At 42.3% G+C, this 26490-nt stretch overlaps 1 protein-coding gene across 1 annotated transcript in view; it reads left to right on the top strand.

Moving 5' to 3' along the window:
* SYNE3 (spectrin repeat containing nuclear envelope family member 3) overlaps positions 1-26490 on the top strand; it is a 58784-nt gene that overhangs the window by 14977 nt on the left and 17317 nt on the right. The window contains exons 2-12 of the mRNA XM_050897573.1: positions 8472-8629; positions 11572-11744; positions 12187-12496; positions 17572-17733; positions 18482-18826; positions 19997-20133; positions 22088-22235; positions 23009-23191; positions 23455-23598; positions 24587-24721; positions 25678-25839. Coding sequence (XP_050753530.1) covers positions 8486-8629; positions 11572-11744; positions 12187-12496; positions 17572-17733; positions 18482-18826; positions 19997-20133; positions 22088-22235; positions 23009-23191; positions 23455-23598; positions 24587-24721; positions 25678-25839 — 2043 coding nt within the window. The 5' untranslated portion in view covers positions 8472-8485. The remainder of the gene's footprint in view (positions 1-8471; positions 8630-11571; positions 11745-12186; positions 12497-17571; positions 17734-18481; positions 18827-19996; positions 20134-22087; positions 22236-23008; positions 23192-23454; positions 23599-24586; positions 24722-25677; positions 25840-26490) is intronic.

The following is a 26490-nucleotide window of genomic DNA, read 5'->3' as shown; positions in this document are numbered from 1 at the left end:
CTGGCATTATCAGCTTAATGCAAATATTACTTTAAGTTATGTCCAGAGTGCTGGCTGTTTAGGTCTAGCTTTACTTACCCTGCTGTATGTTTTTGAGAGCATTTCAAGTGTTTAGCTCTTGCAATGGTCATTTTTCTCTTTCTTTATATAAACAGATCTTCCTTTTCCGTACAAATTACAATCTGCTAATTTTTTCATAATCATGTGCTTTGATCCCATGAAAATAACTCTTATTTTAATCAACAACTTCAGTATTTAAAATTAGTATTGTCCTACTTGCTAACTACTTTTTTTTTAATTCCATTGAGTCTCACTTTCACCAGATAAATATCTCATTAGCATCATCCTAGTGATAATGTTTTGAAAGATATATCTGAGAAATCTTATGTTTTGGGGAGTTAGTCCTTCAGCTGTTCTAAAGGGGACAAAAGATACTGTGCCCTTAGGGTATACTCATTAGGTACTTGCAAGTGACTTTATTTCTAACAAATATTTCTAGTAAATACTTGACTTAAAAGGTTTATTAGTTTAAAAGCTGTGCACTTAGTGCTCCCAGGTTGCACACATTTGCTCACTCAGAGGCAGAGGCATTTGACTGATGGTCAAGTAAGATTTTAACACTGATTTTGTAAAGGGAAAAAAAATCGTATGCACAAAAAACCCCTGGATCCAAATGTGGAAACAGTGATGTGGCAGAGGAAATGATGCAGACTTGGGGACAGATTGACATCCTGCAGCCCTGAGCACCCACATTACAATTGTAGGCCTCTTCAGGACATGGAATTCCTGCAGAAGGCAGGTTGTCCCACCTCTGGCATGGATCCTTGCTTGGAAGTGCCCCTCTCTCACACTGACTCCCCAGGGAGTCGCAGGGCTCATAGCTCAAGGTGTCCCACCGACAGCCTGAGGTTCAGTGCAATGAATCCTCTCTCCTGGTGTGAGACACGCTTCTGAGTCCCAGCATGTTTGCAGACCCCATGCTGAGGCCACGTGCTCTAGCAGGGCTTGAGGATCTCTTCCTGAGTATCTCTGGCTGCAAGGGGTGGGCGGATGACGTGCGTGGTGGAACCACCACAGCTTGCACAAAGCACTGGAAATGCAGCTGCAGTCTCTAACGGCCCTTTCTTCTGTCCACCACTCTGTGTCCCTAAGTACACACTGATGCCTTGCTTTCATTGCTGAACCCCTTCCAACATGTCGTCTGTAATCTCTTTGGGACAGACGTATTATCCTTTTAACTGTAGGGCACTTCTGCTCACCACAGAGTGCTGTGAAAGCACGCTCTTCGTACGCAGATTAACACATTGGGGACCTGATTATGAAAATGGCCCTCGGGAGTTACCGTGTGACAAACTGCACACGAACGAGAAGAGGCGCTGCCAGCCAGCCAGGGAAGACGGACAAGTTCTTACTAGGGTTGTGATGCCAAACCAAAATTAAGCAGCGCAGCTGGGATATTAAGAATCGCAAGGAAGAATTACTTGGGAATGATCTACAGAGCAAAACTAATTTACAGAATATATTTGGCAAATAGGAATAACCACACCTTTGAGAAAATGAGATTGTCCGTACACAATATATGACCAGCAAAAGACGAACAATTTATCAGATGTGTTATTCATTCTGAATTGTTCACTGATCTCTAGCCAAGAGGCAGATACCACAGAGCTTTATTGGTCAGTATATCAGTGCTGTGACTGGCACCCAGTACTGAGGGATTGTACAGTCTGTGAGGACAAGTGGGAGATAATTAAATACATAAATTCTAGCCTCCAGAGACCGTGAGACTAATGCTATTGGCTTGCAGTGCTTTTTTGTTGGCTGACTGATGGTAAAACTCTTAGGGAGCTGAGCAAAGCTGAAACCTAGCCTACTTCAGCAGCTGGGGACAAGTTCACAAGATGTAGATTGCTGGTAAGCCTGCAGGTACCTTTCAGGGGCAATTTCCAAAACAGATTCCCTGGATCTGAAAAATCTCTGCTAAGTTGTAGAGCAGAGGTTTTTAACCTGTGATTTCCCAGACTAAAGACTCTGTGAATGGTCTGAATGAATAAATGCTCTAAAGTTTGTTTAATACCTCAATAATATGGGGATAGAAGATCAAAATCTAAACCAGACAGATATCTAATACAGATACTCTGTCTCCTTGGTGGTAAAAAGGAATTCTAGACCAGTACTAAAATCTGCATTTTACTTATCTAATTGAATCATGGTAGACCAGCCTGTCTCCTAGAGTGACCTGGAAATGCAGAAGTGTGTGTGTGGAGTCTATGGAGTGGGGAGAGATTTGTAATTATGAGTCCTCACCTATAATTTTTACTTCCAAATGAATTGAAGATTGAAATATAAAAAATAAAAATGCTGTGGTCAGATCTACTGATTGTCATTCCTGATACTAAAAGGGAAGATAGCCCCAGGACCGAACTCTGCCTTATTTGCATATGATGATTCCATTCAGATATAGAACTATTTTAAAATTTCAATCCCTTTTTTTAGGAAATGACTTTTTAGACCTGGGGATTATATGTTTTCCACAGCAGTCTTAGAAAGCAAAAAGATATCCCATTTGCACTGGCTGTCACCAAAGTCTGAAATTAATCTTTAAACAAATGGTTGAAAAAAATCAGGCTTTTTTGAGAGTTAGCCTGTGCAGAACATGTCTCTGCTTTTCAGTTTTTTCTATCAAATAGATAGAAAATTATCAGGTGTGATCATGTTGTGGCAAAATGTCTTGCATTAGCCTAGGCTAGCCTAGCCTAGCATAGGCTTCCTATGGATTTTTTTGTAAGGGAAAGGAAATGATTATGATATGCATGAGTGCCGTATGTACTCATGATGTTAGCGTTCCTTGGTTGAAGGGGATGCTTGTAACTAGGATATGGATGTGTTTATTCTAAAAAACTATTTATTCTCTAGCTCATTAATTAGGGCAAACAATCGCTGACTGTCATAAGCATTTACTGCAAATAACACAGGCTGTGTTGGAAGATGGCCAAGGTGATAGGCTTAATGCTTTGAGCCTCTAAAATATTATGCTGGAAATAACTACACCTTTTATTTGAAACCTTGAGGGCTTCTGCACCTACTCAGGCAGTTTAACTCAGCTCTACGTGGGTGCGGCTACCCCGGAGGCTTTCAGTCCCTCGGATGGTAAAGCATCAGCTATTAGTAAAGTGATTCAAAACAGCTCCTCCTGGAGTAGACCAAGAATATTCAGCTTTGGAAAGACAACGGTCAGTGCTTCGCCTCTCTGTGATCTGTGCCAACGACTGACCCTCTGCTCTAGTCTGAAGCAGATGGGTCAGAGCTCCCAGCTCTGCTCCTTCTCAGAGTTCTCTTTACAGTATCCAGGGAAGCTGCAAAGTTATTAAATTATCCCAGATACAATTCCCAGAACCAAAATTGCTTCAACACTCATGCATTTGTATAAAATTTGACACAGTCCAGTGGGGTTTTTTTAATCTTTTTTTCCACGTTCAATCCCAGAACCAAATGAGTTTGAAGTATTTCAATAATTGGAAAACGGTCTCCCTAATGGTGAGTGATTTGAATTTCCTGGAGCATTTTTGTACTTTTATTTTTGTAAGAACTGGGTTCTGGAAACTAGTCAAGTAGTACATGAATATAGGAATCCAAGACATAATGAAACCATTTAAAAGCCTGTGTTCTATAAATGTAGGGTTTAAAAGAATGCGTAAAATGGGAGCGGTTGTGAGAAACATTTTAAGAAGTTTTTTTTTTTTTTTTAAAAAAGGCAGCATGACTTGGCAGAGGGAAAATAGTACGTTAGGAAACATTGCAAAATAACAGTATAATCTTAACAAAAAGACACTGCACTTGCAAAATAATTTTAAAAGCTCTCAGTAGTGCATTACAAATATTAAATAAGTAAATCTCGCAATACCCTAGTGAGAGTTATTAGATACAGCTGCTTCAGCAATCTTTCCAGTGCACTTCTGGAAGAAGTGCTCAGAGAAATTTGGCCCTGCGTGTGCTGGGTGGATCACGTGGAGGATGACCTGTGCCTTTCACTGTGTCAGGGTCTGCTGTGGAGACCCAGGCATCTCCACATCCCTCAGTGGCACTGCTACCATATAGTGGCTCCAAGAGCTATAATGCAGAGCAGTGAGCTAATTAATTTATCCGCTCTTTCAGCGAGATGGCTCCAAGACCACAGTTGATACAAAGCTGCCTCTGTATCTCTTCTCTTCAGCCCAGCCCAATGCAAACGGGGCACAGCTCAGGAGCTGAGCAGATTTTATAAGCAAAACTCAGCTTGCTGTTGCTTTGGATCTCATTAATTCATGTTGGGGTATTCAGCCTGTGGGCATGCTAGGGGGACAGCGCGTGTGCCCCCAGTGCCCTGCCAGCTGCCCCTTCTCCTCAGGGAGTTTAGGAACAGGCGGTGGGTTACAGTCCTCTGACTTCCCTCCTTGCTAAATGGTCTTGTGCCTGGATGAGAGAGGGGGAGAGGAGTGATGCTGACTTGAGACAGGTGTGTGTTGCCACAGGAGTTCATCTTTCCCTCTTCCAAAGGTGCAGATATCCCGTGCGTGGTAACTGAGTGGCAGGCAGCCCAGGACAAGCCCTGCCTGTGCTGCGGGTGTGCAGTGGGTCTGGCAGAGTAACTGGGCAAGGGCTGAGGCATCATGCCCTCTGTGGCACTGAAACACGTGTGCCTACCCAGACACTGCCAACCCGTGTTTTGGTGGCCATGGAGGGTGATTCAGAGAAGGCAGGAAGACTAGTGTTGTGGGAGAGGTTCAGCTAAAGGAGTCTGAAGCTAATCTGTGTCTTACATTATCCTGTTCCTGAAACGTGCTTTTTATAACGTCTGGACATGCTACAGGAGCTGTCCTGGGTCAGTTATGTTCAGCACCCTGAAATACGCTTCTTCCTTACCTCTGCTAAGTTACTGTATTATTGCATTTGGACAAATAAAACTTGGTTTTGCTCAGCATCTCATTATCTATGCCAGAATTTCTTATGCATAGTTATTACCCTTGTTTAGTAACATATGTATAGAGATGCTAAACGCTTTCTGCAGTATAAATACGCCTTCCACGGTATGAATTAATACACTGATTCAAGTGGCATTAAAATGAAAAGCTGTTTTGAACAGCTACATGCATTTGAAAATGAGTATGATAAAAATAATTTTGTACAAATTGCTCAGAGGCTCGCATCTGTGATTAACGGGAGGCTTTCCCTGGCACAGTGGGTCCTGAGCCTGTGGCCTGGGACAGGGGCTGTCACACCACGGTACAGGTGGCCCTAATGGTCTGCTGCTGTTGCAGGTTGGTCTGTGAATGCTGGCTTTGCACAGCTGAACAGCTCAGGTCTGTTCCAGGAGCTGCTATGTCTCCTTTGTATTTCTTGTAGTGATCAGAGCCCTGTATTTCAAGTCCAGAAGTATTGCTCAATCATTTAGTCCCAATGATGCAGCAGAAATGGGGTAAATACTGTTGATTCATTAGCACTTATCCAATAATCATTTATCCCAGCTTTAGGTGCGTTTGCAAAGAAATTACAGATATTGCCAAATTTCAGATAGTCAACAGCTGTTCTGAGCGGATTCCAGAACAAAAGACTCTGGGACACTGTAGCTGATATTGCTTCAGCCAGGGTCTGGCTGCCCGGAGTGGAGGAAGGAGGGAGCACAGGACACAGTCGGTCTCAAGAGGCAGTCCAAATCCATGTCAGGTATTGCAGGTCATAGCTACCATGAAATCTGCCTGGGCATTGGGTCAGAGTCTGTGCTAAATTTAATCATCTTTATGGTGCTAGGTGTAGGCATTACTTGGTCAAAATCAGTCAACGGTGTTATGCAGGTGGTTGGAGTAGCAAAGTGTTTCTCTTCCTTTGCAAACTGGTCATCTTAATATTGAAATAACAGTTTTCATGGCTTCCTGTGTTGGCTGCTTACATGTAACGCCTGTGTGTGGGATGGGGGTCTGTGTATCTGTGGTTTTTGGACAGAAAATCCTTGTGCTCAGAGGAGAGCAGCAGGAGGGCAGAGAGTGAGTGGGGTTTTCTTCATGTTAGATGACAGTAGGTTTTTCACTGCTTCTTAACCATGTTTGATTGGCCTCTACTTTTTATAAGAAATAGGACTAGGATAACGTAATGTTCTGTATTGGCTGCTCCATGACTGGAGTCCTGAAGCCAATTTTAAATATGATATGGATGTTACCAGGAATAGAAACCTCTCCTAGGAAATTAATTCCACTCCTCATCAGAGTCTATCCAGCAAATGTACTGTGAGTTTTTGTTTCACAATAGCATAACTGGAATCGCCACAGCTTACACTTGCACGTTCAGAAACTATTTGCCTAGAAATGTATGTATGTAACAAGGAAAGTTTTAGGGGACAGTCCCTCTACAGCTGCCAGATAAAATGAGAAATGTTAATGTGAAAATGAGTTGATGAGTCAGCTACAAAGATGTGTGCTCTTTTCTGAGAGTTGGATTATTATAGTTCAGAAACGTCAGTTCTGGACCAGTCATAGTTGGAGAAGGACACAGCTATCTAGCAATCCACTGAGAATAACATTACTCCTTTAGCTGGCTTCATCCTTAGGACTCTTGTGATGGAAGTCAATGATTTTAGCTTTAATTATATATCCTGTCATTTTTTTTTTTTTATATTTGAGAGAGGGAGTAGCTGCCCTGTGCCACACCACCCTCACTAAATCCAGTCCATCCTGTTCTATTCTTTAATCTTTTCAAGGTGAGGTCACACTTTTTAAAACTGCCCTCTAGCTCTGAGAGTTACAGCTTTGGATTCTGCCCCATCTGGCATCTCTCACTTAGGGAGGAATTCCTTCTTCCATGCAAATGCAGCTCCGCTTGTCTGTGCATGGAGGTCTGACCCGTCCTCTGCTCCAGTAATCCCTGCAGGTAGTGCAGTAGCTGCTCTGTAGGTGCAGTTCTCTCGCTCTATTCTGGGACCAGTTGAGCATAAAGCCTGCTGAAGGCTGGGAAGCAACAATTTAGACTGTTTCTGTTGCCAGACATGAGTGTTGTGAACACTAACATCTTGTTTCCTCTGGTCTAATGTGGAAGAAAATGCACTGAGAGCTACAGGGGAGGACATCTAATATTGCATTAATCCTTTTGCCTCATGACCAGGAACATTGGCAGGATGGTGGGAAGCTTTCTGCCAGTGGGCAGAAGAAGGATGGCTCTCCCTTGTAGAAACTAAGCTGCTGAGACTTAAAGTGGTTACAAAACACCACTGGTCCAGCTTCGCCAAGAACCATGCTCTGCCTATTGCACTGAGCACTTTCTTCCACATGAATCATTTCATGGAAACTGAGGGGGCTGCTGTGGAACTGAATTCTGTGCAACAAACTTGGGTTCAGTAATTAAGCCTCAAACTTTGTGCTGCAAAAATATTTCAGTGATGAATAACAAAGAGGAAGAATATTTTAATTTACAAGAGACACTGACTGCTTGGCTGGCAGTAGTTGTAGGATGTGATCCAAAACCATTTAATGTCAATGGCTATCTTTCTGTTCACTTCAGCGGAGCTGACCTACAGAGGGCTTTGTTATGATTCATCCTTATTAGTCAAGTTTAGTACGGCAGTGCCTAAGGGTGAATGTAGGATGGCTCTCCTCTATTGTACAGGCACAAAGGAGGCCATCTGGGCAGCAGAGAGCTTATGCTTTAAACAGGGAAGACAAGAGCACATCAACAGAGCAACCAACCATCATACCCTCCCGCTGATGGGGAAGGAGCAACAAGAGAGAGGGAGAGGAAAATTAAAAGCTTGGAGCCTGGTGTGGAATAAGAGAGGTGGGAAAAGAAGAAATCCATCAATGTTGATATTCCCATGTGATGGCTTGTGAGTGGTTTGTCCTGGCAGTTGCTGGCCAATTCCCGTTGTCTGTGTATCCCAGACTCACTGCACGTGCATTCAGATAACCTCTCCATGGTCTCAGCAGAACAAGTTAACTGAGGGCCTAAGCATCTGATCCTGATCTCACCAGCTGTAAAGGGTTTATATACCTCTAAGTTAATCATGTGCTGAAGTGCTGTGCTAGTCTGGTGTCAGGTGCTCAGTACATGAGCCTGGAAGGGCATAGGGAGAGTTTTGTACTGACTAGGCTCTGGAAAGAAACAGAAAGTGTTTGTGATTGGTGTAGCCAGTCTGGAATACTCCACAAACACCAGATTAATCTCATTTGAAAGCTTTGAATTAAATCTGTTTACTGTAATGGAGCCTCCCACAGCTCCCCACCTTCTTTTTGTTTCCTGGTATATTTTCATTTGGGAAAGCTGCAGTGTGAATGTGTTCTCTGTGCTCAACTGAATCGCGATACTGCTACATTTTCTGGTATTATCATTAAAAAGGAAAGCCACAACATCGTTAGCTTTTCTCCCTTGCTCCTTTAGATTGCCCTGAATGCATTCCTGTTTAGGTCTTAACCAAAAGCCACTTACTTCCCTGTTTCTTCTCCTTTCAGCTTCTTCGAATGCAATGACTCAGCAGCTACAGGATGAATTTGACAGTAGCGTGGAGAATGCAGAAGCTTGGATGAAGGCCATCCAGGAGAGACTGAGGATCAATGACAACACCAAGGGACCTCGATCTGCCCTAGAAGCCAGACTGAGAGAGACAGAGGTAAGGGAAGAGTGATGTAGTGGTTCAGAGGTGGCTGTCACTGCTGCCATTGTTACAGCAGCTATGGCTGTGAGCTCTGGAGTTTTCCATTAGAAAACTGTCAGCTGCCTCTGCTTGCTGGAATATTGGTGCTGTGTGGATGGGTTTACATCAGTATTCTTTCTAATTTTTCCATCTGCAAAACGTTTACAGACGTTGTAGAAAAAGAGGATGGCAATTTGATATCACAGGCTTCCAAGCTTTTCAGATTGATTTGGAAGACTGGCAGCAGGTTTGGCAGTTTTAAATGTTTACAGTCTCCTATGAGCATGCTCAAACCTGAAACAATTGAGTCGCTGCTTGCAATTACCAGATAGTGATTTGCAGAACTCATATAGTCATATAGTATGAGAGAATCAGATCACGTTAGTGTTCCATCTCCTCCAGGACTCTGGCACTGATAGAGAAAGATTGCAGTGTCCTAGTAATGGGCTGTTCTAAAGTAATGCCCTTGTCCTTTTCTATAAACCCTGATGATAAGAGGGTTTACAGCTCCCCTTTATAATCTGTCTAATGAAAAGGTAAATGTTTTCATTTTTTTCTGGTCTTACTTAATCTCTTGTATAACTCTTCTCACAGAGATCATGTTGCAGATTGTGCCTGCTCTCTTACTGTGATTTCACATTCATTAACTTCAGTTTCATTAGATGTTATCTTGTTCTTGTAATCTCAGAGAATGAAACAGCTGTTTGTCCCATCTCTACCATTCATGATTAGAGCGAGTGGTGGTATTTCTATGATTAACACTGAAACTATTTTTATATTTGTATTACCTTTAATTCCAACTAGTCTGTTCTTTAAATTAAATGGCCAAATCTTTCCCATCATTATTTACCCAAAAGTCTTTCTTTTTGTGTGTCTACTCATGTTTGGACTGCCTCTTCTGAAGTTTAACAACTCCAAAAAACCATTGCAGGCTTACATGGAGGACAAGGTAGTTACCACGATGGTACAGCAATGTCTTCAGCCTTTTTCCTTAACTGGCTCATTGGAGGCTGGATCTTGCCTCTGGCATAATATAGAGACTGTTCATGGAGTGATGGATGATGGCTAGACTTGCATGACGGTCATGAAAATCTGAAGTATTTCCTCTTGGTCTATAGATTTATTTCTGCCCTTAAATTATTTTCACCTTTTCCTTTTGTCTGGGAAACTATGATATGTACAGTCTCAAAAAACATGCAAGAAACACAGGAACTTGAGTAGGGAGAGTGGTAGTTTGGCAAAGGGGGTGCATTCATGGCAGTTATAACAAGATGTAAGGTTCAGAAGTTTGTGGTGATTTAACATGGCCTGAACTGAAGCCTGTTGACTTCTGTGGGCTTTGGAGGAGGTCTATAACATGCAAAAAATCACATTAGAAGATTTTTTCAATTCAGACTTTGGAAATTCATCATTCTAAAGAATAACAAGTGTCTGTTCTCTCTTCCTGTGTGTACCTTATCCACCTCCTGCTCCTTCATCCTGCCTCCTTTCTGGGCCTGGCTGCCCTGTCCGGCTCATGTGTCCTTGTGATATGCTTGCTGCCTTACCTATTGGCTGTTTTCAAATCCAGTGATCATTTTTCAGTTCCTTGTTTGCGTCTGGCTTGCCTTTTTTTTCATGCTTCCTTCCTGTGGTTTATTTTCTGTTAATTTGTTAATGAAAATGCCAGCCAAAGATAGCAATCATTTAAAAAACAGCTTTGAAAAAGAAAAATGCCTGTATAGCCACTTCTTTCTCTCCGGCTGTTGTTTGCTTTCACTTGCTGGAAAAATGTCAGGCTTAGAATACAGCTTTACTCTTAAATTTTTCCTGTCGGGTGATAGCTATGGCTTTTATTTTCTTTCGGTGCCCTAGCCTTTGCCCTGCTTTCCTGGATTCTTTTAATCACACTTTTCATAGTAGCTCATCCAAACACCTGTTTGTACGTCGCTTGCAGATGTGCTGTGTACATGCCAAAAGAACAGTCTTTTCCCAGAATGTGAGACTGGAAATCCAAAGGCCTGTGATTTGGTCTCACCTTTGCAATAACTGACATGATTTTTTTTGAACAAATCCCATAGGCCTAATCTTTCCAAAAGTAGTTGCTGATTTTGAACCTCTCAGTGTTTTCATTATAGAAGCCTTTTCCTTGAAACTTGAAAGCCTGCAGTTTGCCAGGAGTCCATGGAAGAACAGCAAGAAAAGCTGATCTGATGGTATCAGAAGTTTGGATAAAGTGATGCTGAAAGCTGACATCCAAATTGGGACATAATTTATCTGTTACAGATTGTTGTACAGAACTTGTGCTGATTTTCCATCTCTGGGTAGAGGATGAGAGTCCGGTTAAAATTAGATGGCTTAACTTTCAGTTCCTGGCATTCCAATTTGTGTAACATACACGTTTTCACCAATTCATAACTTAGCAATTTAGGGTCAAAGCAAAATTTGGTAGCAGGCAGAAAATTCCACTAGTTAATTTCTCTTGGCTTGTTTTCTGAGCCAACTTTTATTTGCAGTAGGAAGCCTTTTTAATATGCTTCATGATTTCTTATAGTAGAGCTTAAAATTGAGATGGTGCAGTGTACCCTGTGGAGATTGCCTCTACGCTCTTTGGCAGGTGGGAGAGAACAACTGGCCTGTGACAACATAGTGCTATAACTTTATAACAGCAATGGAAGCACAGCCACAGATATTTGATAGAAGATGATCTGGTTTTTGTAGCTAACATAAATGTTTTTCAACTGCTACGTGGTTTTCAATTAAATTCAGTCCTTTAGGATGTTTAAGAATAAACAAGTCTGAAGGAAAGTTCATATTTTCCTTTCAGGAGAAGCTTTGCAGCATGGACTTCATGATTCCTGGGTAAAAACAAAGTTTAAATTTCATCAATTATACTTGCTTTCTTTTCATGCTTTCAGTCTCGTTTGTTTTTCTCATAGAAAATACGTGCGCTGGAACCAGAAGGCAGCTTGAAAATGGACTTGATTCTTGTGAAGGCAGATGCTGCTCTTCGCAGCATTGGTGAGGATAAGAAGCATGAGGTACTATCTAAACTGAAAGACATCAAAGCCTTGTGGGAGGAGACAGCCATATACATTACTCACTGTCACAGGTAAGACAAACGTACTTTTTGCACGAGACGGCTATTTGATGTGTTGAGGCAGTTGTCTCATCCAGTGCTTTCATAAAGTGCTTCCTGCCTCTCTCTGCTGCCTGGATTGTAGATAGCAATCACTGGTAATCCCAGTCCCGTGAGCATGTCAGGGACTGTGTGGGGAGAGGGGGTCAGCGGGACCTCAATGCTCTCTGCCTTCACAGCTCAGCCCACGTCATGATCTGGAATGATGAGTTTGGCCAGGCACAGGGACCTTGTACAGAATATTTCCTCCCCAGAGCAGGGAGGACCTGGGAAGTGAATCTGGACCCCCTGAAGTCAGAGCAGCTTAAAATTGCTGAGAACCTTGTCCTTTGCTTTGAAGGCCTTTTGAGCTTGCCAGTCTCCACTGCTCCCGTCATAATTTCATCTAACTCATCTCTCTTGCTCTCTCCAACAGCCGTATTGAGTGGGTCTGGCTGCACTGGAGTGAGTACCTGAAAGCCCAAGATGAGTTTTACGCATGGATTCACAACATGAGGGTGACCTTGGATCCTGACATTGAGTTGCAGCTTGGCTTAAAGGAGAAGCAGTGGCAGCTGAGCCATGCTCAGGTTCTGCTGAATGATGTCTTAAATCAGTCAGTCCTGCTGGAAAGGCTGCTAGAGGAGGCTGCTTCCTTGTTCAGCAGGATAGGTGACCCCAGCGTTGATGAGGATGTTCAGAAGAAAATGAGGGTGGAATATGAAGGAATCAGGGAAGAAGCTCAGGTACACCTATAAAGAGTGAGAGGTGTTCAGATTTCACCAATATGCAGTATTGTTTGCTATCTGCTTCTTCAGTGATGCGGCTTACCTGGTAGGACTGCAAAAAGAAACAGAGCTGAGGACCCCTGTTCTTTCAGTCAGTGGACTGTTTGCAACAGTCGTCATGTCCCAAGATAAGCTGTTAATTGGGAAGCTCTTACACTGTGCTTCATAGTGTGTTGTAAAATAACTGCAAGGTGCTTGCTGTCACCTAGTGAATATTGGTTTAGGTCATCTCTGTATAAAGTCTGAACTGTTCCTCATCTTTCAGCACATTAGTGATCCTTGTATAACCAGATGCAAAGTACCCATTCCCAGAGCCAGGAATGCATGCATGCACCCTTGTTGGAGGAAGTAGCATTAGTCCAGATCCAGAGTTGCACTCCCTGCCTGCAGAACTGGGAAACACGCAGGTGGAAGTCAGCTGTGGCCCAACACTGAGCTCAACTAGCCAGTTCCAATATCTGAAAGATTTTCACTGCAGACAGATACTAATTCTTGCCTGATGCTAATCCTCCAGCTTGAACAGTTGTTAGGTAGGCTAGTGTAAGACAGCCTAGTTCATTTTTCAGTGCCAGTGATTTCCTTTGACCCTATTCCTCAGTAAAGATTTCAGATAAGGCTCATACTTTTAACTTCTAAAACTCAGGTAAAGACAGGATTGGACCATGTGGCATGGCTGAGGGGCAGAAGAATTCAGTTTCTTACTAGCCTATATCAATAGAAATACTCAAAGGGATATTTGAAATATATATAGACACATCTATCCCGAGCATATAGAGATTAAAATCTAGTCTTTGTCTCGCAGTGGCTTCCAGGAGTTCCATAGGCTGGAATTACCTGGTGCAAATACAAATAATTTTCATTACGTTGGTTCTGCTATCTGCGTCTGTCATAATGTTGCCTTCTATTTGTTCTCACACCTACACCCCAGTCCAGAACTGGAGCCTGACAGGGATGTATGCTCTCCCTCCCTGGGTGCTGTCGTACAAAGTTAACTTCAGATCACACTAGAACAACAACAACATTGGGATGCTCATGCCATTGCTCTGCTTGCTCTACAGATACTTTTTCTGTTTTAAAAAAAACCGCCCTGAACCCCAAAACAACAAAAAAACACCCAAGCTGGCACCTTTCATGAGCATGAAATTCAGATATTTTTTAGCCATAAAGATAAAAACTACTGCTAGTAAGTCTCTCCAAAAAACAGAGTATATTTGGCAATTCTGTAACTGCAGCTGCCACAGAGAGGCTGTAAAGCCACGAGCAGACTTGAGCCTCAACGTTGATTATTTATTTTTAAAGGTAGATCTCTTCATTACAAGGCAACTGGATTTATGAATAAGAAGGTTCCTGGGAATTCAGGTGTTGTCTATCTAGATTGCAACTTAAAATTCTCATTCACTCCCTTCTAACCAAGATTTGTCTTTGGTTTTTGAAGCAGGAGACAGTCATTAGCTATTTTAATAAGGCAGTTCTTTCAAACAAGTCATTTGCATACTCAAAGCCAGAATGAGACCTCTCTGAGACTGGTTTTACATAGTGTAATTTCTCTAACTGACTTGGATACATGCTGGTGTAAATGAGATCAGGAAGTGGCTCATAGTACTTAGACAAAATATGTCTTTATGTCTCCAGCCAACTGAGATGCTAGAAAAAGCTTTTCTTTGGCATTGGTTACAAATACCACATTTCATAGACGGATGGAGTGAGAGATTCCAGCTAAGAAATCCCTCTTTCAGGAGGTATGGAACAAAGAAGGGAGTTGGGAAGCCTTGGATTTTGCAACTGAAGTAAATGCAGAGTCCATTAGCTAATGCCAAGGTTACAAGCACCTTGGGAATCGTGTTGGAAAGTATACTACTAGTTAGAGAAACTCTGCCACCTCTTCCAACAGGAGGGAGGAATGAATGAAAGAGACGCAGGAGTTGTAAGGGGATTGCTCTGGCCCCTCACATGATGAGAGGCCAGGCTAAATGTGACTTGCAGATGCCAGCTGAATGCCTGAGCTGCCTCCCAGAGGAGGCTCGCTGGTGTTTGCAGATTACACTTGTGTTTGAAGAGCATTTTTAGATCCTGTGCAGTTGTCCAGCTCTATCAGAAGGCAAGATCTTGGACAGTGTTTCTTAAATGCTTTGCCTGTGACATTGCTTCTCTGGTATGAGCAAATGGAGTTTTTTTTCTTTTAGTGCTAACATGTCCTTATCATTCCCAAATTTTAAAAGCACATAATTTTCTTTTAATTACATTGACAGGAATATTTTTAAATGTGGCAGCCACTTTCTATGTGCTTTCCCTTGCCTAGTAAAATAACAATATGCAGAGGTAGATGGTTGTGGGTTTTAGCATAAATGATGACTGAAGATGGTAAGAAAAGTTATGATATACAGTATGTTTAGTCAAATATATCAAATACGTCTGAGCACATCAAATGAATTTCAGTCCATGTTGTCTCTGTTAACTAAAACCTAGATATTTATAATGCTAACCCTCACATACCCTAGAGCTAGGACTAAAAGCACCATAAAGGGCTACAGGAGCTTTCTGTACTCTACTTGAGACTTCATAGAGGGATTTAAAGCAGGAACTTCCTTTGTGTGCTCTAGATTGCCTTCCAGAGGAGGCTCGATTGCCTGTGCTGACTGTAAGGGGAGCTTAGGGGAGAGGATTTCCTATGCCTCTCTCCACCCTCCTTGAGTACCCAGGGCTGGGCATATCCTGCCCAGACATATCTCCTCCTCTGCAGCCCATGGCAAACCCGTTCTTTTCCTGTCAGTGCTCTCACTCTTTCCAGGGCCATGTCCTTGATTAATGTCTCCTCACATTAACCAAGTGCATGTGGAGATTGAGTTTAACACTGTCCTGCTGCCTGAACAGCTAACCTAACAGAAGCAAGTGATACCATATTTTCCATCATTAGAAAGTTTCCCTGCCTAACCTCTTGGGGGGCGGGGGGGCTTAGCCAGCTCTTTGTAAGCCTTTTGTTTGACAGCTAGCACAGTCTGTCCAGATCCATGGCATCTCTTCCTTGACCTCACAGACCAGCAGGAGTATCCAAACTGTGCGCTCCTTTGTTTTGGTTGAATAGCCTGGCCAGGGGTGGGTCATTTCGACTTCCTTTTTAACCGTCTATATATTAGCCTAAGACTTTCGAGTTTAATAATAGCTCCGCTTTGTTATTCTGACTTGCTCCCTTTGGAGCTTCTGTCAGTGCAATAAATTAGCCTAATTCCCTGGCATCGATAAGCTTGGGCTGACTTGTTTCACTTCGATGTTTGGCCCATTTACAGTGCTATAAGATTGCATTCTTCAAGTCCCTAACTTGAGGTCAAGGTGAGAATCGTTTAACCTGTATGCATCTCTGCAGATTTGAGAATCAAGGCAAGGGGATTTAGCAAATAAGTGAGGTGTTCAGCTGGACACATCTTGGTCACAGAAGTCTGCAGTCATAATTCTGCTTTTTTGTCTCATCCAAACCCATGTTTGCAGAGGTGGTGCTATTAAAGGTCCTGCCCTAATAAGTGGGCAGCATTTCATCCTCCATGGGAAGCAGTTGTCCCTTAGCTGTCCCAAAGCAAGTCAACTAACTTTAGGGGATTTGCACAAGTCAGCAGAGATTGCAGTGGCAGTGTGGAAAACAGACTGGTGTGGTGCCACCCGGAGAGTGGTGGCTTTGTACTGCACTGTGGGCATAACCTGTCCCAAAGGTGAAGGGTAAAGTCCCAGAGGGACCACCACCCCGCAGCACATGGGAGATCCCATGGTGACTGATGCTCATGCCACCCTTCTGCTGGCCTGGCTGGAGAAAGGCTGACAGGACGGCGATGGCCCAAGGCCACCTCAGGCAGGTTGACGGGTGTGGGGACATGCCCAGAGTCTCACAGAGACAAGGGAAACACAGAGGGGACTTTGAAACTCTGCCCACCATTGCAGCTATCACCTTACTCTCTGTGGAGGGCAGCTGGGATGAAGCTCTGCTCAGAGGCATGGGATGTGTCCCATGTTACGCAAAATGAAACCGAGGTCGTTGTCTGTGATAGCAAAGCCTTTCAAGGGTGCTGCAAACGCTAAATGGATTGCACAAGGAACAGTTTTTTTCTAATGTAGCCATAATGTACCTCAATTGCTCTCCATGCCAACTGGTGAAGGGCAAGAAAAAATCAGTCTGATTTTGTAGGAAATAATACTTAGGTTGGATATTATACTAGTGAAACAATAGAGCAGGATTCCTCCTGATTTGTGTAAAATTTCTTTCAGCAAGGCCTAAACTTCAGCTGACAAGCAAGGATAGTCTGAGCAAATGTGACTCTGCCTTGTTGTGAGGGGTGCCAGACTGGATCCGCGGGGAGCAACTCATGATGTGCAGGCCCCTGTAAGTTCAGGGATTGTTGGTTATAGGGTGCACACACAGTAACTCAGAAAATGAAGCCTGCTTCCCATAGGCTTAAATTTGTTTCCAGGGTCTGTGATACCACCACAGGATAGTTTGTGATCTGCTAATTGAGTAAGTGTGGAAGTTCCTGGGCTACATGATTGAAAGTGATGGTCACTTTCTGTACAGCCTGCTTAAATAGTGAACGCTTTAAAACAATTTGCATGACCCTAGCACAGTCGCTCTTATGGTCATTTTGAGAGATAGGCAAAGTCAATCTGTTATGTGCTCATCTTTATTTTTAACCAGCACAGGGAACATAACTGCTGGTCTCCCAAAGTAAAAACCAGACAGAGACTTCTGTCTCTTTTTATAATGAGAGAATAGGAAGTTTTAGAAAGGAGAGGCTAGAAATTCACCTGAGAGGACCTGCAGTTTTTCTCCTCCAAGACTAGCCACTGAGAGCCTGCAGCACAACCCAGATGGGGACAAGCCTTTATGTACTTTTGTGTTCTGTTTCTTGCGGTGAACTGTGAATTCCTGTGGAGGCCAAGTGCTATCAGGGCTTGTGGAAAGGGACTCTTGTTTGTAAATTCTGGGTTACAGTGTAAAGGAAAAAGAGCCAGATAGGCACTTCCCTCACGGCTTCTGATGTCTCTTGTTACAGAGCAGAGTGAAACTGCTTGAAAAGATAACCAAGGAACACGAGCGGTACAGCGCTAACGTCAACCAGTTTCAATCGTGGCTGAATGGTGTGACAGAAAGATTAAACTGCTGCATTGGAGAAGCAACCAATTCTTCGGCAGAGAACAAGTTAAAGACACTGAAGGTCCTTAAATGATATAATTCTAACAAGGAGCTAGGATTGTGTGTTCTTCATGCCTGTATATGTTTCTCAAACCACACAAGGGTGTACTTAAGAAAAGAATTACACAAACAAAATAAGGTGGTGATTGTAACATGGGCTAGGGGAGAACAGTTGTGTCAGGTCCTAAAACTGTTAGTACATATGGTTCTCCCAACTGTAGCATCAGTCACAGACTGGTCTGTTTTGTTTTTCTTAAAGCCTGATCTCCTACAGTTATGTGATTCTTTGAGAATCTTGCCCTTTAAACTTGTTTAAATGAATGATATTTGGTAAACATTATCCAAATAGAGCCTAGAGGCTCACAGGTTTTGAGAGTTTAGAGCTGGTGATAAAAATACCAGTTTTGAGAACAGTATCAAATATTTCGGTGCCACTGCTTAAACTGTTTAGCTTTAAATCTCTCAGAGATCTGACTATTAGTATTTCTTAGTGCCTGCAGCTCCTGTTTTCTTTGTCAGGGACCTCAGGTGACAAGCATTTATGAAAATCCAGCCAATATTTTAAGAATCATGGCAGTTGGTAGTACTCAGAAGGCAGTCAAATGACGAACCCTGGCTTCTGGTCACTTGAAAAAAGACATACTTTGAAATAAGAAGTGAAGAACAAAATATGTACAACCAAGAGAGGTGGTCTTTTTTTCCTACTGCTTTCAGCTTTTTCCCCAACTTCCCATTCCTGCAGCTAATCTTTATTTAACTTCTTTCCGCAGGAAATCGCCAAAAACATTAGGAGTGGTGGAAAGAAATGGAAGCACCTTGAAAATCAGTGTGCAGAGGTGATTCAGAATACCTCCCCACTCGGAGCTGAGAGAATGAAGGATGAACTTGAAGAGCTAAGAAAAGCCTTGCAGAAGTTGAAACTGCTGAGTAGTGAGGAGGAGGAGAGATTGCTCAAGATCCAACAGTCAGAAAGTGCCTATGAGTCCCAAGCCAGACAATTAGAAGCAGACGTCCAGGAGTTGAGAAAAGATCTACAGAGACTAGAAAATGACCTAGAACCTGGGGAAGGGGAAAAGACTGAAGATGAGTTTGTAATTCTGTGGAGAAAATGCAATGTAAGTCGTTACCCTTTGTATTCCTAAAACCAGCAGGATCAAGTGCAGTCATAGATTGAACACGCATAGTCACATCCAGCAGGTGCCTGTCCCATTGGTTAAAGGTGATAAGGAAAGAGTATGAGTGTGTATGAAACAGACTGAGAAAAAGGTGAATAGCAACAATGGAATCAACTATTCTAACCTTTATCTCACTCTGCACAGAGGGAGTGGGGTTGGAGGATGTGTTGGAGTTTGTGTCTTGAGTTCAAAGGGACCATATGCAAAAAGAGCACAATACAGAGCAAACAACACAATTTGCTCTACTTAAAAAGAAGCAGGAAAATAATGCCTCACTGTATATATAAATACATACATACACACGCACACACAAATACACGTATTTGTGGGGTATTTGGTAAGACCATTTCTATATTATATCTGTCCTTCATCTGCGTAAGGTGGGTACCTGTATTCCTTTACCAGCAGAGACATCTTCATTCCTAAGAAGTCCCAAGTTTGTAGCAATCCAGTATTTACACCAAAATCAATCTGTTGCAAAAATGAGTGCAAAAGGTTTGTCACACATAAAGTAGATAAGAATCTTTACCACTCATTTCCTCTTGAGGGCTGTTTTTGCATTTATTATCCCTTCTCAAAATGCCTTTCATTGCTATTTGTGTGTCTAGAACTCAGCAGGACTAGCTGGGAAAAGTATATGCAAAAAAGATCCACAAAATAGACTGGTTCAATCCAGCTACATTTGCATGGTTTTTTTGTTGGTTTTGTTTCCCTACGTCACCCTAGAATTAACATTCTGTATATGTGAGTCTTTGAGAAAGATCTGTTCATGCAAACAGATGCAGTTAAGACTGCTCCAAAAACGCATCTCAGGTTATATACTGCAATCAGTGAACTGAAACTGGGCCTGTTTGTGATTCACTCTGTTCAAACAGTGAACCCTGCAGATCAGATGCAGAGGCTAGGCAGTGTGAGGAGGGGAGAGAGCCTGCAGGAACAACACTGTTCCTGAGAATGTTTTCTGCCTTAGGAAAGTCCATATTCCTTACAACCAGGAAAAAAGGCAGCAGAAAGGGGACTTGTGAATACCCTGAGAGACAGCCTTATGTCTTCGTTTCACGTGCCAGACACTACATAAGGTGTGATCTGTTCATTATTTTTATGATTAAGGCAACAAGAGCAGCTCTGGCTGCAGAAGAGTCCAAGGTTGAGAGGCTGAAGGCTCAGCTTAAGGAACTGCTACGGTTTTCCCAAGATGTGCAGCCACACGCTGAGAGTGTTGTCTCTGCAATACAGCAGTATCAAAGGTAGTGGGAAATCTGATTATGCCCAGGGGGGGTGGGGGGAATCTTAACACAGACATTGAAGGGATTGACAAGGGCCTAAGAAGAAAGTGATATGCCATCCGATTGTAGGTGATGGGTAGAAAAGAAAGGCTTTTGCTGATTACATCCGCCTCCACGTTTCAGTAAACCTGTAATTTTAGCCATTTGCTAGGAGCTGTAGGCTGCTGGCCATTTTCAAGCAACGATCTTGCATCATTAATGTTGTGTATGGTTTGAAGAAAATTCGATTGTTGGCAGCTAATTTGATCTTCTTAGCATTTTATAATAGTAATTTATGTATTTTGCTTGCCTTTCATGACAGCGACGAGAAAATCAGGACAGGAGCTATAGTAGTAAACAGTTCAGAAGAATTATGGCCCTCCCTTATTGAGTTTGTTGTGGTGACTCATCAGCCTTAGCAATTATTTGGCAGAGTTTATTCCCCTTCTCCTGACGGCATATATGCATGATTCCTGTTTTCAACTTGCCTTGGGTTGGAAACTCTGAAAGTTTAGCCTCTCCCCAGACTTCAGTGTTTCCGTTTCCAGGCTGCCTGGAATCAGGAAGTAAAGAAGCTGCAGCAAATTTTGCAAACTAGAAGAAAGGATCTTTTTTTTAAGGAAAAAGAAAGGTCAGTTTTTTTACTGTATCCAAGCTTATTTTCCTCTGTCCAGTGCACAGTATGCTGCCCTGCTGGAAGGGTTATAGGTCATTATGGGAAAGGAATTCAGTTTAAAAACTAACAAGTAAACGTTGTTGAAAAAGAAGCAGAGAAGGCAGGGGACTTGCCTCTGAGTAGAAAATGGCAGCTGCTCTTTTGCCAGCTTCTCTCCAAAGCTTCTTTGTGAAGTCTGGCAGCTTCACGCTGAGCCTGGCAGGGGCAGCAGAGCAAATGGCAAAGGACATGTAATGTCAGAACTTTCTATTTGTGGAGATTTTGGCCTCTGCAAGCTTGCCTTTGCTTAGCTCCGTAACGTCCCAGTGACACAGGTAAGATTATTGTTTCTGGTTTTATAGAAAGGCAGTATTAATCTTGATTGGCATTGCTCTTGCCTGCCTGTCTTGTGAATTTGCAGGATACTGTTCCCGTATGAACGTATAGTTTGGGCTGCATTCTGCCATATCAAATAGGATTCTGTGAACTGGGAGGTCAGGAAAGCTGAGAAAAACAGGAGGCAGCTGCATGGGGTGTGTCCCTGCTAGGCCTTGTTACTCAGCTGTATTTTGGATAAGCCTTTATAAGAGAAGCCTGGATATTTAATGAATGTGCGCCGGTTTTATTTTTTTTTCTATACATATATACACACATATATGTAGCTGTGCATGTATGTGTATACATATATATAAATACAAAGCTTTTATCAGAATCACCTATATATTAATATAAATACAAGTGGTTCTGTAAAATTTTAAAAATTTATATCTGAAAAAAATATGTATTTTCCTCTTTTTATAGGTAACATAGGGTGATCAAAGATTTCTTAATGTAATTTTTAAAGGAACAAAGACTTGGTAATATGTAAAACAATACAGGGAACTGCAGTTAAATTCTAGACACTCTTGGCTTGTTCCTCCCATCAGTCAGTGAGACTGCTCCAATAATATGAGTTATTAAATCGTGCTGGTGATAGCAGCCAAGAAAGATCACATACAAGGGGAGACTGCTCGCTGCTAGAAAGGCAAAGTAATTCCTGATACACAGTTGCACAAGAGACAAATGTCTTACGGCATCTAAATAAAGTTTTGTCGGATGTCTCTGACTGACAGAGCAGCTGTCAGTACGCAACACCAGGCTCAGACAGTAAAAAAGACTGAGGCTTTTGTGTTGGATACAGTTTACAGACGAGTATTGTGTTAATTCATGCCTTGATGAATAGGGTGTTTGGACTTGGATTTCTTCGTAATCCTTCTCTCGGCTGTCACTTTATCCTTGCAGTGTTAGAGGCAAGACATCTAAAATGAGCACTGATACAGAAACCCAACTGAGAAGACTCTTCCAAAATCCCCTGCAAGATTTTGAACAGTGGAAGCCATCGATCCGGATGCTCCTGGAGACCCCGGAGCCAGCGCTGGCTCACATTGAGGTAGCAAACCTGTTACTAAGTTCAGAAACTGATACTTCGTTTGTGTTTGTCCAAGCTATGCCAGCAGCTGCCTGCATACAGCTGCCAGTCAGCAGCAGCTGGAAGGGCCTTTCCAGTATGGCAGGAAACCCCACAGTATGGACGTCAATACTTAGCTCTAGCTGTAGCAGAATGTCTTACTTTCTGCCCTCCATTTGGTTAACTGGAGTTGTCAACTGAATAGGCTGAATTAAAGTGCTAGATATCTTTAACAGTGATGATAATATTGTTTAGCATTAGCCCCGGTCTCCCTGGATGTGAAGTCTGTGGACTCTGTTAAGAAGTGTGTAGTAATATAGTTGTGGGATTATAATGCATGATTTCTGCATGTGCCCAGCAAGGTGTGTTTGTTACTTTGTCATCCCTGTGATCTCCAGCGTAAATGTGTCTGTGAACAGGGATGGAGTTTATCCTCGGGATGAGCATTCAAGCTGTCCTTTCTGTTGGTTGTTTAGGCCTGTCCTCTGCACAGACAACTCTTTCCATAGTACAGCTTTCCTCTATTTCTGTTCACAAAATGGATGCAGCCCTGGTGCTTCTAACATTATCAGGAAGACTTTTCCTTTAACTGGGCACTGTCCAGGTACCTTCTGTTACCCCTTGTCAGCCCAGCATGCTGTTTTTACCTGACTTTGTCATACTGCTTTGGTTGTGTGACTTGTGCGAGAATAATATGGCTTTATGATTTTTATTTTTTTTAATATGATTTCACTGGAAGAATTTTTCTCCTTTAGGCTGCTTTAGCTGAAAGCTCCCAGTTCAAAAAGAAGTTGATGACATTACAGCTGAAGAAAGATTTGCTAAACAATGTCCTTGGCGAGGAAAAAGCAAAGGTTTTCCTGCAAGAAGTAGCTGAAGCTTCAAAGGAGAGAGAAATTCTACACAAAAGTCTGCTGCAAAGCAAGAGCAAACTCCAGGTAAGCTTCAAAGCCCATATATAGTCTTTGCCTGTGACAATGATCAGTCTTTTACTAAGCCAGTTTTATAGATATAAATTTAGTACTAACCAGCTGTGCCCAATCTCTTTTTCTAGGTTGATCAAATATTCAAATAAATTTGTGGTCTGTTGCATAGTGTAGCTTGGTGTTTGTTCTGAGTATGAAATGGACGTTGACAAAAAATAATGCCAAGGGATATATGTTGAATGCTGGATCTTTTTTCTTCTTCTTTCTCCATCCAGAATTTGATATCACAACATAAGGACTTTGATGCTGGTTTTGCACCTTTGCAGAAGAAATTATCTGCCATCAAAGCCAAATTAGATCTGGAGAAGGAACCACGGCTTGACCTCTTGGGTAAAAAGACACAACTCCAGAGACTCCAGGTACATTACAGTAATGTTTGACCGTGATATCCTCAGTTAATTGCGGTCCTGTTCATATTTTATTAGCAGTAGGAATTCAGTACCTTGCCCCCTCAATTGATTGTGTGTTAGATAATTTCATTTGATCCAGTTTGTGGCATGGAGTAGATGAAATTGAAGCAATGCAGCGGAAGAACTGGCAAACCGGGCTTGAGGGAAGGAACAAGCAGCTGGAGGCTGTTAGTGCCACACCTTCTTGGGCTGGTTTTATTGCTAAAGAAAATGTATCCTGATACTTCCCACTAGGAGTGAAACTGCACAAGATAACCTGAACCAAGCTAACTCCCTCCAAAAGCAGGGAGTTCCCATTGTCCCACCTCCTTCTGCATCCCCCTCTTCCTGCTCTTTATCTTGTCACAGCTTTGACACGTACTGGATTTACTCCATGGGCTAATTCAGCTGGCCAAGATAAGAACAAAATAATCAACAGAAAAATGGTCATTTTCCACTTGGTTAGTGTTTTGAACTGGTTCAGCAAAGAGTCCAATGTGCAATAGAGCCTGCTCAAGGCATGCAGTGGGACTACATAGCTGGGAGAGGGGAGAGAAGAGCAGGAGGGGAAGAGAGAGGGGATGTGACTCTTCCTTTTCACCACGGTGAGCTACAGTGATTCAGCTATACAGTGCCACTTCACCCTTGGTGACCACAGGGGTGTTATCACCACAGTTCTTTGCAGTACTTAGCTAATTATACTATGTCTCCTCTGGCAGCTTCTCAGCAACTTGTCTTCTTTGTTATCAACTGGTAACATATAAGAATGTCCAACCATTTCTTTCAGAAACATTTACTTCTAGACATGAAAAAAATTAATTTTCTTAATGACAGTGATTGTTCCTTTTTTTTTTTTCCCCTCATACTGTCAAATGGAACTACTTTTAGTGTATGTTTTATGGAGGTCCATGCCACATCTAGCACATTACCTGTATGGAATCTGTCTTTTCCTCTGCAGTTGATCCAAGATGACTTGTCAGAGCTTGCGATTCAAATGGAGGAGGTAGAGAAGCTTATTCAGTCAAATACCACACACAGGCATGAAATGAACCAACTTTCATCTGACTTTCAAGCCCTAAAGAGATCATTGGAGGTAACAGAAGGAAGAGTTTTTAGTTGCCTAAGGAGTTGTCAGTTGCCACTATTTAAAACTATAAAAAAAATCTTTGAGCATATGAGATTATATGCTTTGAGTGACAGATATTTTCAGGGGAAGAAGGCACTGAATTCTTACGACTTTGATAACTCTTCCAGGATTCTCTGATTATCTGTAATGTGATTTCCTTTTGGGATAGGATACCATCAACACAGATTTTATATCTATATAAATTATTTCTGGAGTGGGCCTGAGATTGCTGACCAAAAGAGCTCATAGTTGTATTATCATGGAGGTGCTTGGACTTCTTCGCAGATGCCTGGATAGTGTTTTTGTATCCAACTGTTTGGGTTTTTATAGCTTTGTGACCTAAAAGTTAATGAGAGAAAAGTGTTACAATTGCATAATTACTTGTTTTGACCTGAGGCATTTTGTAGCTTGTCAACATAGCTATAAAAGGACCTCCCAAAGCAGTCTCAGAAGAAGAGCTTATAAAATTACTTGTTATGCAGGTCACCATAAAAATACATATGATAAAGTGTTACCCTAATATGCACTGTGGAATTCTAGTTTCAGTCTCAATAATCCCATTTATCACTGAACTGGACTTTTGCCAAAAAAGTCTGTACAGTCATTTCTGATTCAGGGAGTATAAGATGTATTTGATATTGACTGGGGTATAAAAAAACCAACTATATTCTTTATTCTGTTTCAGCTGAAAAGGAATGGAGCTATTCTAGTGCTTAATGCCTCCCCATGTGGTTGAATTTAGGCCTGCAGGAGCTTGTAGGTGTTTTCCATGCCCCTGATGCTAAAGTTTTTTGTGTCTCATTAACAGCTGTTTTTTTCCTTTTTGCCCATGAGATTTTGTGCCAGTAGTCACAGTGTTAGATCCAGTAATGAAACTGCTTTTTGTCTGTGTTTAGTTGCTGACATATTTTTATCATTTGTAGATGATGATACAGCAGAGTGAAGAGCACGTTCAGAAGCATTGGGCATATAATGACAAACTCTCTGACCTCCAGCAGTGGATCACAGCAACCACGGAGAGGATTGACTCCTACCAGGGTGCTGATGGAGAGCAGAACACTGAGGGCAGGATGGCAGACCTTGAGGTGAGAAAAAGCATCTTAGTGTAAAAGATGTTAATTATTCACTTTGCAGCATTCAGGCATTAAGGGCGGGGGTTTTCTAGTGAAGTTTTCCTGGTTGGGGAGAGTAATGATGGTTTGTTCCTCCTGCGATAACTGTTGGTTGCTGCTGCCTCCCTGCTTTGCCCTGTGCTGTGGGATGTGGAGCTAGGTTAAAGAAAAGAACAGTGAGAAACAGCTAAGAACTGTTGAGATGGATACAGTATTTTCAAAGGATAGGTGATTTTAAAAAGAGCTCTTCCTGCCAGGGTGATCTCTCTGGACCATACCTACCTTTGCCTGTATGCACTCATCAATACATTGAACATTATTACCCGGTTAGCTAACCTTATACTGTGTTGAACTGAGCTGTTCCACAGCTGTCAGCTTTTCCCTGTGTAGCAGTATTTTGCATGCTAGATTCACTCTGGTAGGTTACTTCAATGGGCAGCTTTTACCTTCATATGGGAAATCAAGATATCTCATGGGAAGGCTACGGAAGGGGTGCATTGACAGCTTGCGCCCTTTAAGTTTTGCCATCAGCTCTTTGACCTATGTTGGCTCTTTGCAAGAATCCACAGCATATTTTTTTTCCCGCTAGGTATGTTCTAGCTAGTGCCAACAGAACCAGCATAG

This window comes from Gymnogyps californianus, chromosome 5 (assembly GCF_018139145.2).
Source record: "Gymnogyps californianus isolate 813 chromosome 5, ASM1813914v2, whole genome shotgun sequence".
NCBI lineage: Eukaryota > Metazoa > Chordata > Aves > Accipitriformes > Cathartidae > Gymnogyps > Gymnogyps californianus.
Note: the sequence above shows the minus strand (reverse complement) of the source record. Positions and strands in the feature narration are given on the sequence as shown.